The sequence below is a fragment of the Cervus canadensis genome, chromosome 32 (genome assembly GCF_019320065.1).
Source record: "Cervus canadensis isolate Bull #8, Minnesota chromosome 32, ASM1932006v1, whole genome shotgun sequence".
Taxonomy (NCBI): Eukaryota; Metazoa; Chordata; class Mammalia; order Artiodactyla; family Cervidae; genus Cervus; species Cervus canadensis.
Window position 1 is genome coordinate 29,866,488 of NC_057417.1, and position 10,332 is coordinate 29,876,819.

Genomic DNA, 10,332 nt, shown 5'->3' on the forward strand with positions numbered 1-10,332 from the left:
AATAAATCAGCAAGGATATAAAGTGTTTTGTGGGGGTAGGGAGGGATCACCCCTCTTCTGGAGGTGAGCCTGGGTGCAGATGCAGTTTTCTAAGGTGGCTTGAAGCAGAGACAGCAGGGACAATGGTCTTTGCTTTCTCTGTGAAGCAAGTGCTGCCCCCTTCTGGAAGTGAGGAGAGAATGATGTAGTGTGACTGTGATTGTGCTTTGCACAATCAGTTCAGTTCAGTTCAGTTGCTCAGTCGTGTCCGACTCTGCGACCCCACGGACCGCAGCACGCCAGGCCTCCCTGACCATCACCAACTCCCAGAGTTTACTCAAACTCATGTCCATTGAGTCGGTGATGCCATCCAACCATCTCATCCTCTGTCGTCCCCTTCTCTTCCCACCTTCAATCTTTCCCAGCATCAGGGTCTTTTCAAATGAGTCAGTTCCTCACATCAGGTGGCCAAAGTATTGGAGTTTCAGCTTCAGCATCAGTCCTGGGAGAAGGCATAAAGGATTGCCTTTATTAATAATAAGAAATGTAACAAAACAGGAATTCTCTGGCAGTCCAGTGATTAAGATGGCAATTTCATTGTTGGAGCCCAGGTTTGATCCCTGGTTGGGGAATTAAGATCTCACAAGCCACATGACACAGCCAAAGGGAGAAAAAAAACCAACCAAACAGACTCACAGATACAGAGACAAAAGTAGTGGTTATCAGTGAGGGAGGTGAAGGGGGAAAGGAAAAATAGGGGTATGGGATTAAGAGAACCAAACTACTAAATATAAAATAAATAAGCAACAAGAATGTACTGCACAGCACAGAGAAATACAGCCATTTCAATAACCTTAAATGGAGTACAATCTATAAAAATATTGAATCACTATGTTGTATGCCTGAAACTAATATATTACAAATTAACCAGAATTCAATTTTAAAAATTAAAAAATAAAAATAGAACCTAGAAAAACCACACACACACACACACCCTCAAAAGAAGGGGAACTTGTTATCACCAACTAACCTATTGTGATACGTTGCAACAGAAAAAATGGCCACAAATTCCTTACGGCTCCTTCTATCATGATGAAGAGGCTATTTCCTCATGCCTGAATCTGGGCTGGCGTTATGACATGCTTTGGTCAACAGAATGTGATGTAAGTGTTGTACAATTTCTCAGTCTAGACCTCATGTGGCCTTGCAGCTCCTGCTCCCAAGGGACACAAGGAGAGGACATTTCCAGAAATAATGACCAACACCAGGTATTACCTAACGCTAAGTGAACAATACAGAGAAAGCACTGCTAGAGTTTAAAATAAGGTTGGCAAATTCAGGGGAGGTTTTCTGTAGGAGATGAGAAAGCTGAGCCTGGGTGTTTGAGATTGGTGCAGAAGAGCGAGAGGATTAGGGCGGTGGGGAGAGAATCAAAGGCCTGTAGGAGAGGTGGATGTGGGTGTCTGGAAGGCAGCAGGCAGCCAGCCAAACTGGAGCAGAGAGTTGTTCTTGGAGAGAACTAGGCAAGAAAGTTTGGATTATTCTGTAGCCAACGTCTGCCACTGATTTGTGAGCAGAGGCAATTAATCATACAGGTCAAGTTTTCCTAAGTTTTCACAAAAAAAGTTGCAAAGAACACTCTGGGCCCAACCCCCTAATATCTTTAGCACTTCCCCCCTCTACTATCAGCCCCCGCCCCCCCACGCCTTCCTCACTGCCTGTCTCTAAGGGTTCATTTCCATCAGTGTTTGTATCCATTCAAGACTCATCTTGTAAAGAACTGAAAACACAGGACAGCTTAGGCAGGAAAGGAGTTGATTAGCCCAGGTGACTGATGAGTTAAGCAGCACATCTGGCTTCCACTGCTCTCTCTGGTCATCTAGTCTGTTTCTCTTCACTGCCCACTTCTGCCCCCTACCGTTCAGCTTCATTTTCAGTCCCTCTTTGGTGGCCCCAGCAGCAGCGGGCTCCTCCAACAAGGAGCCAAGACGACTCATCCTCCCATGTCAGTCTTGCAGGAAAGAACGAGACTTTCCCCTCTAGATCCAGCAAAACCACTAAGATTACTAAGACTTAGTAGGTGACCTGTCCATCCTGGAGACAATCGATATGGCCAAAGGGATGTGTTGCTCTGGGTGACCAGCCCTGAGTCAAGGGCAGGATACCTATGCTCCAGAAAATGATTTGAGGCTGGAACTTTTACCTGTAAAACTTCAGAACACACAGCTCTAAAAAAAACCCATCCCCTCGTTTCTCATCCTCCCATGCAGCCCTGAAGATAGTGGAATTACATACCGTGTATTAGATGTGTCCTCTGATGGCCATGGACACCACTCAGGGTATAGTGCTGCACTGGTGCACACATATAGTGCACACAGCTGGCCCCTCCACATACCAGCAGTCTCATGACAACTGGTGGCCCATGAAATTGGGGATCCGGGCCGCTGTGGCTGCACTGCTGGCCCAGGAGCCCCACACTCTGGTGGTCATCAAACTGGCCAACACAGAATACAAGTCCGTGTGTGGCAGCAACTGGAATGCCCTCCAGGTGAACTGGTTCTTCTGAACTGCCTTTGCTGACCATGTGGCCTTTGTGAACACCTGAGAAATGACCTCCAGCCTGGCCTTCCCCAACAGCAACCACCCAGGGAGGTTCATCATCCACAATGAGGTGGACTTGATCCTTTCCTTCCTCTCCCCAATCTAAACACTTCTGCCCGTGTTGGGGCTGTGTGGACAGAGGGCCCTGGTACTGGGACACAGTTATGAGGAGGACCACAGCCACAAAAGGACTTCTGGAATAAGGGCAGGTACCATCAAGTTCAACCACAATGGCTTTCAACCTAACTGTTGCCCCACTTCAACCCCTTTTCCACTCAGAATAAGAATGATTATTCTAAAACATAAATGAGACTAGGTCAACAACTTGGTCTTCTGTGTCAGTATAAAACCAAAGCTTTTGATCTCAGTACAAAATCAAAACCTCTCACCATGGTCACCAAGGCCCTACAAGATGGTGCTGCCGAACTCTGCAGGCTCATTTTTCACTGCTCTTGCCCCATGCTCTGTAACCCAACCTCAAGGTCTTCTTACTGCTCAAGTAAGTCAGGCTTGCCTTGGGCCTTTGTATCTGTGCCTGGAATGCCCCTCTCCCACATGGCCAGCTTTTTCTCATTCAGTTCTCTCATCAGGCACCACCTCCCAGAGGCTTTTCCTGACCACCCTCCCACCCCAGCACTCTATCCCCTTCTCACCTCGCCATTTGTTCATATCACTAACCAGAACCTGAAATTATTTGGCTTACTACTATTATTGTTGACCTGTCTCCTTGAGTTTGTCTGATTGCTCACTGCTATATCCCTGAGAGCTCGAGCCATGCTTGAGATACTGCAGGTATGTTAACAAGCATTCGTTGAACAAACGAATGACAACTTAAAGTCACATGACTCCAATGATCTCTCTCTGCCCTGCACCTTCTCACAGCAAACTGCCTCCTCTGAGAAACAGGCAATGTATTGCCAAAGTGTCCCCTTGTTGCAGTTGTTGGATTATATCTGCATAATAATCACTACGGATGCTTCACTTTTAAATCATGTGTGCATGCTCAGTTGTGTCCAACTTCTTGCGACCCATGCACTGTAGCCTGCCAGTCTGCTCTCCATGGAATTTTCCAGGCAAGAATACTGGAGTGGGCTGCCATTTCCTACTCCAGGGGATCCTCCTGACCCAGGGATCCAATCCAAGTCTCCTGCATCCCCTGCACTGGCAGGCGGATTCTTTACCACTGCACCACCTGAGGCACTCACATTTACATTAGGGCAGTATGATTTTCTTTCTTTTAAAAATATCTTTTAATTGGAATATATTTGAAGGGCAGTATGGTTTTCAATGCAGTTTCTACCTTTATTTTGGAAGACTCCCAAGAACATTCTACTGTTTTACTAATGACGGCTGAGAGATGACACAGAGCCGAGGAGTCCTCGGTCCTAGTTTGGTCAGAGAAACAATGATGTAGGTGGCAGCTGGGGCAGAAGCACTCTGTCCTCGCTGGAAGACTGGCCTCCTGAAGAGACCACCCGTGACTACTTTGACACGTCATCTTGTCTCTTGGACGTTCAGTTCCTCGGTTGGGGGGTGGGAGATGGGATCACTGAAAAGGATCCAGTCAAGACTGGGTTTTATCCGTGCACAGAGGGCTCCTCTCCGTCACGAGATCTGGCTGGCTCTGTCTCTGGCGCCGAGGCTTCCCTTATCACCCTAAAAGGGGCTCCGTGACCAGGCACGACCACGTCGGCAGTGCCCAGGACCCGCTTTCGGCTGTGCTTCTGGGCCACTGGGTCTTCACTCAGCGCCTGCCACGAGCCCTCGTCCCCATCACGTTCAAACACATCGCCCACTACCATGATGGTCCCCAGGGCCGTGCCAGCCACCAGCACGCTCACGTCCCGCTGGCCACCGTGGCCGGGTGTGGCCCACACCTCGAGTCCCGGCCCCAACCGCAAAGGCCGCTCCTCACCCAGTCCGTGGGGGAGGTAACGGCCCCCGGGAAGGCAGAAGTCGTGCGAGACCAGCAGGGCCGCCCCGGGAAACAGCCCCAGGTTCCCGATGTGGTCCGAGTGTCCGTGGGTCCCCACCACCAGAGTCACGTCTCCGGGAGCCACTCCCTGACCCTCCAGGGCCCCCAGGAGCGCCTCGCGAGCCCAAGGGCCCGCGGTGTCCACGAGGATGGGGCCCCGAGCCGCCTCCTCTAGGGCGGCCTTCGCCTCGTAAGGCAGGGGCTCTCGGTGGGTGGAGGGCGGGGCCCAGGCCTGGGGCAGGACAAGGGTCACTGAGCCGTCGGCTCGCACGGCGTCGCCGACCCCCTCGGGCTCCGCGTAGCCTTGGAGCAGAACCACCACAGAGTAGGGGTCGCCGGGCACCAGCAGAGGGGTCTCCCCGGGCAGCGGCTCGGTGCGCACTAGACCGCTCATGGCCTGAGAGGGATCAGCTGAGAAGTGGGGCTGTGGGCGACTGTCCTCTCCCTTCAGGTCCCCACACTCGCTAGGCCTCCGCCGAATGGTACCTTCCAAATCTCAGTTCCTACCCCCCTCACACGCTTAAGTTGGCATCGCCCAATTGAATTTCGGCGCGAATCCGCCCGTCCCTCAGCGTCTTCGGCCACCGCCCCGCTCGCGTGTCAGGTTCTCAACCGCAACCCCGGGGGTGTCGTAGTTATTTCCTTCTCTCTAACCGGAGCCGCTCTCCACCTTGGACCTAGCTTTAGCGCCTCTCTTAAGACTTGCCTCACTTCGAGGGAAGAAGTGACACTGGAAAAGCGAGAGGGAATTTGTCTTCCGCGAGCTCCCGTAACCCAAATATGGCGGCCCCGCGCAGGAAATTTCATTCCGGCGCGTTTTCAGGCATGCGCAGACCGGGGCTACACAGACCCCACCCCCAGCCTGAAACCGGTCTCAGCCCGCCGATCCCTGCCAACCTCCTAGGCTGCAAAATTACAAAGCACCATTAACTTCCTACAGGCCGGCGGCCGACGGCCCTCTTCACCGGACGCTGCTGTTTATCGGGCAGCTATGATGCGTGCACGGCAGTTGTTTGAAATTTGGGGTCCAACTGATATTAAAAAAAAAGTTTACTAGCGTTATAGAAAATTTGGCACCTTTGATGTTACATGGTCGTCTCTCGGTGAAATTACTACGAAGTAGACCAAAGTGTCTACCCCATCTAACTTCATCTAACTTATCAGTGTTGCCCTGTCCCCATCCAGTGTCCCCTTCCCGTTCACAGATTGTTGGCATGTAGCCTCCTAGATGCCAGCGGTGTGTATAGGTTGTTCAGAATGTCCATTCTGTCTTCTCTGTTTTAAGAGTCTAAAAACAGACCTTCAAGGGGCAAAGGGACTTTGCCAGGGTCCACTGCTCCTATGCCCAGCTGACCTCTGGGTCCAGTGGGGAGTAGCGGAGATATTCAAATAACAATACGGTCACCACACACACCTGAGAAGGGGCCAAATGGCATTTAGAGGACTCATCTGCTGGGGCCGGGCTTCTATCTACTGCTTCCACCTTTCTCTCCATAGCCAGGCAATGCTACACCACCAGGATCCTGCCTGAGACCAGATGGGAGAGAAGAGCTACAAGCTGTAAGGTGGGGTCACTCACACATACACACACTCTTAAAGCTGTGGGACAAGGAGAGCTCAGACTTCAGAGGGTTCTCCATGACCCCTGTCCCTCCTGGGGGCTCAAAGGCAAGGGTCAAAGATCCTCTGGGTCATGCTGGGAGTGGACCGGTGTGTTAGTCATCTCCTCCTCTTCCTCCTCCTCCTCCTGATCTTGCTCCTCCTCTTCAGTCTTCTCTTGCCCATCTGTGATCTTCTCCTTTCCAGTCCAAGTTTCCTGTAGACATGCTAGATTGGGAAATAAAAAGTAACTTAGATATTAGTCCTGGGGGACAGAAAGGTTGTAGCCTGGCAAGAAAGGGGCCAGCTCCCACGCTTACCAGTTTCAGAAGCTGGAAGCACATGACCTTCACAGAGAAAATGCTGTAGGGGCTGCTCCTGATGGTGGAAGTACCAGTCTCCCACGACATCTTCAAACTCCTCCAGCATGGTCTCACACTGGTCAAGTGGAAGGGTCAGAAGGGTACCTGCTCTGCTGTTCTGTGCAGACCCTCCCTGCGCTTCATTCCCTGTCTCCCCACCGTACTCTGGACAGGCAGGGAGCCAGGCAGGTGAACTTGGGTTATTAGATTTGTGGTCCTCTTTCATTCAACAGACATTTATTGACATCTACCCTGCCAAGTAAGTTATTAAACTCCAAGTCTTAGTTCCTTGCCTGTAAAATGGAAAGTGGTAATAGAATCTACCATATCAGGTTGTTGTGAGGGTAAAATGAGGCAGCAGCTGGAAAGTATGTGGCCCCAAACTGGGCACACAGTAGGTACTCAATAAAAGCAGTATATATTCTTAGCCTCCATTATTACTTCTGGATATGCTCCTGGGCCCATGTCAGTCAATGGCAGAGTCCCTGCTTTGCTCAAAGATGGACCTCCCTAGGATCTAGCTCCCCTCTCAGGTTCCCTTCTCACCTCCCTGGGCAATGCAGTATTCTATCCTACCTGCTTCTTGAGGAACGTGACCTCCACGCTGGGCTCGTCCCACAACTCCAGAGGGATCCCCAGATCCACCTTCACCCCCTTCTGCACCAGGCCTTTCAGCGTCGCCATGGTCTGACTCTGCCCCTGAAAGATGGGAATTTGAGCTCAGTCCAGTCCTCTGCCCCACCTCCACCCCTTTTTGCCAGATCCACTTTGTCATCTACTGGAGATTCTGGTGAGTGCCACAGGGATGAGGCGAGTCTACCATGGGGAGGGGACACTTCAGAGCTGGGAGGAGATGGGCAGACTTCGTGAGGACCTCAGGGGAGATAGGCTGTAGTTTCTGAAAGGTGGGATCCTGCCCTAGAGAAGAGTCTGACCTTGGCGTATCTCAATGAGCCCTTGCGCTCAGCGTGAACACTGTAATCCAGGATCCGCTCACATAAATTCTCCAAGGCCTCTTCCAGCCTTGTCTCTCTGTGGGAAGAGGGGAAACAAAGACTCCCTGGATGCTGTGGGTGCTCCCAGGGCTCCTCGGAGGACTGGAAGGTGGAGGAACATCGAGAAGGACTCACGAAACGCTGTAAGGGATGTGTCTCTTCCTCTTGCCTGTGTCCAGCACCTGCCCCAGCTCCAGCACCTCTCGAGATCGGCCAGTACGACTCAGCTCTTCCTGTAGCTCCAGGCTCAGGAGTTTACATACTAGATGTCCAAGGGGATGTGAAAAATAAACAAACATACCAGTAACTCATTCCATAGATGGCAGCAGAGCCACAGTGGTTATGGGTGCAGGCCCTGGGGCCAGACTGGCAAGGCTGGAATCCTGACTCAGCCACATAGTAGCTGGGTGACAATCCTGCTGGGTCTTTGTTTCTTCACCTCTAAAATGAAGTGCCTCCATGACAGGGCTGTGGTGAGGATTAAATCAGTCTGTGTACAGCCCCTAGAATAGTGCCTGGAAGGTGGTGAGCATGGCAGAAGGGTTTGTTGTTTCCTGCAGTTATTTATTTAACTCCTTCTGGATACACAATAGCAATACAGAGAGCAACAGACCCGTGATCCCCATCCACAGGACACTGCTAGTGTCACTGGGGACAGATAAAAAGACGATGACAATATTTTGTAATGGACCCTACACTGGGGCGGGGCGGGGGCGGGGGGAAGGAGATAAAACCAAGAGACTTAATCTCACTAGGAAATGCAAAATTCCTTCAATGGTCATTCATTGACTTCCTACTAGCCTGTGATTCCCTCAAAGATGAGCATTGTGTCTCTTCCACCACTGTCTTCCCAGTACCCATGGGTCCCAAGAAAAGGAGTGGCCTATACAGAAGTGCCAAGCAAACTCACCACAGGGGCAAGTAACAAAAGTGTCTCACATATGCCTATGGCACGATGCTAGGACCAGGGAGACATAGGTGCTCTCCTTTCCTCCAATGCAGTGAGAGGTGACAGATAAGGAAGGAGGCTTCCAAAGGTGGTGACACTTAAACTGGACGTTGAAGAACCAAGTACAGAAGAGTGAGGATCATTCCCGGCAAAGGACAAAAACAAAGTGCAATGGCAGAGGAGCAGGAGGAGCAGGCGGGTTCAGTGACCCCTGAGACGGTCAGTGTGGCTGCAGCGTGGGCACGTTGGGGATGGGAGGTAGGGCATGGAAATGTAAGAAAGATGGAGGCTGGTAAGAAAGAAAGAGACTTGAAAGATGTGCCAAAAACGTTGAGTCTAATCACAGCAGGAGGCCTGAAGAGGTGTTAAAGCAGGAGGGACTCAACTGAGTCTGTGTTTAGAAAGACTGACAGGTGTATCGGGTTAAGAGGGAGAACACAAAAGAAAGGAAAGGAAAGGAGCGGTTATGACCATGTCATGAAGAACACTGATACTGAAATGCAAGGTGGAGTAAGGCAAAGGGGAATAGAATCCAGGAAGAAATTAAAGCCAGGAAGGCAACAAACTAGGGAATCAATGCGCTCGATGGCTCAGCTCTGAAGTGCCCCCTCCCAGTTGGTCCCACAGATGCAGCTACAGAAGATGCTGCTCGCTGAAAACTCCACACAGTGCACACCCTCTTCAAAGCCTCACAGTTATGGGGACCCTCTCCCAGTTGTTTGGCCACCTCTCTCTTTTATGAGCTTCAAAGCCTGATTTATTGACTCTCAAACCCTCGCAGGAGGGCGTAGGACCTATAATTTGGGAGCGTCTCTACTAGGGTGGAGCAGAGGATATCTACACGGTAACGAGCCTGACAGCCCACTCCTGCAGGCTCTTCAGATTTAGCTCTGGTCGTATGGGGGAAAACACACGCACACACAGAGAGAAGATGCTGACTGGAGTGGGCGATCGGGCCGATAGTCTCTGAACTACAATTCCCACAAGCCACTGGGGCCCAAACCAGCAAAAAAAAAAAAAAAAAGCAGGCCCACTTCTGGATGTCTCATGGGAATTGCAGTGCCATAGTTTGGGGGTAGCGCTACGCATTCCCTCTGTTGGCCCCATTCGAATTCCACCAGGCTCCATCAGAACCTCACTCAGGTCCTCAAGGAGGTCGAGTGACCCACCCATCACGTTCCATTTGGTCTGGCCCAGACGAAGGAGGTAGGGCAGAAGGATGCGAATAGGGGCTACTCCCTTTAGATACCTTCGCATTTGCTGGGCAAGCGTTCTGTGTCATCGTCCTCCTCCTTCGGCGTCCCAGCCCAAGCACCGTACACAGTCAAAATGAAAAGCAACGTTCCCAACCGCACAGGTCCCATGACCAAGTGCCGTCCACAGCTAACCATCCCTCACTTTCAAACCAACTTCGAGCAGGCAGCGGGCCCTTTAAATCCCCAGGCGGTCGGCGGCAACTTTAATCCAACCTGGCCTGGGAGGCGCACGCGCAGTGCCGCCTCGAAAGAGGGCGGGGCCTCGCTGCGCTCTGGGCTTCCCCACCTGGTTTTGTGGCGCCTCCCGAAGGTCCTGGCCGCCGGATAGTGAAAGAATAAACTGAAGTAATTACAGCAAGAGAGTGTGCTCCTTACACGCATGCACAGAGACACCATTTTTATATCATTTCAGGCTGTGAGACTAGGGAGCTCACTCCGGCTCGGGGAAGGGGCAAGGGACCCGCTCTCGGTCTCTGCCAGGACCTGCTCCCGGAGGGGGCGGGGCCAATATGGCGCCGAGCGCCGGGTGAGCGGCGCTTTGGCGGCGGTGAGAGGGTTTTCCTGCGCTGGGCGTTCGGCTGGCGGGGGCGGGTCTGAGTGGTACCTGGGACTAGAC

The 10,332-nt window shown here is 51.8% G+C and overlaps 3 protein-coding genes across 4 annotated transcripts in view; all 3 read right to left on the minus strand.

Moving 5' to 3' along the window:
* Positions 1 to 10,332, minus strand: part of LOC122432838 (60S ribosomal protein L12-like) — a 144,937-nt gene that overhangs the window by 36,011 nt on the left and 98,594 nt on the right. The window lies entirely within an intron of this gene.
* Positions 3,862 to 5,107, minus strand: MBLAC1 (metallo-beta-lactamase domain containing 1). The gene has a single exon (XM_043455073.1). The coding sequence runs from the start codon at positions 4,947 to 4,949 to the stop codon at positions 4,158 to 4,160; it is 792 nt and encodes a 263-aa protein (XP_043311008.1). The 5' UTR covers positions 4,950 to 5,107; the 3' UTR covers positions 3,862 to 4,157.
* On the minus strand, positions 5,588 to 9,958 carry CNPY4 (canopy FGF signaling regulator 4). Its single transcript, XM_043455074.1, has 6 exons — positions 9,710 to 9,958; positions 7,647 to 7,773; positions 7,452 to 7,548; positions 7,093 to 7,215; positions 6,475 to 6,592; positions 5,588 to 6,382 (listed from the first exon to the last, which is right to left on the minus strand). Exons 1-6 carry the CDS (start codon positions 9,849 to 9,851, stop codon positions 6,231 to 6,233), a joined length of 759 nt encoding a protein of 252 aa, XP_043311009.1. The 5' UTR covers positions 9,852 to 9,958; the 3' UTR covers positions 5,588 to 6,230.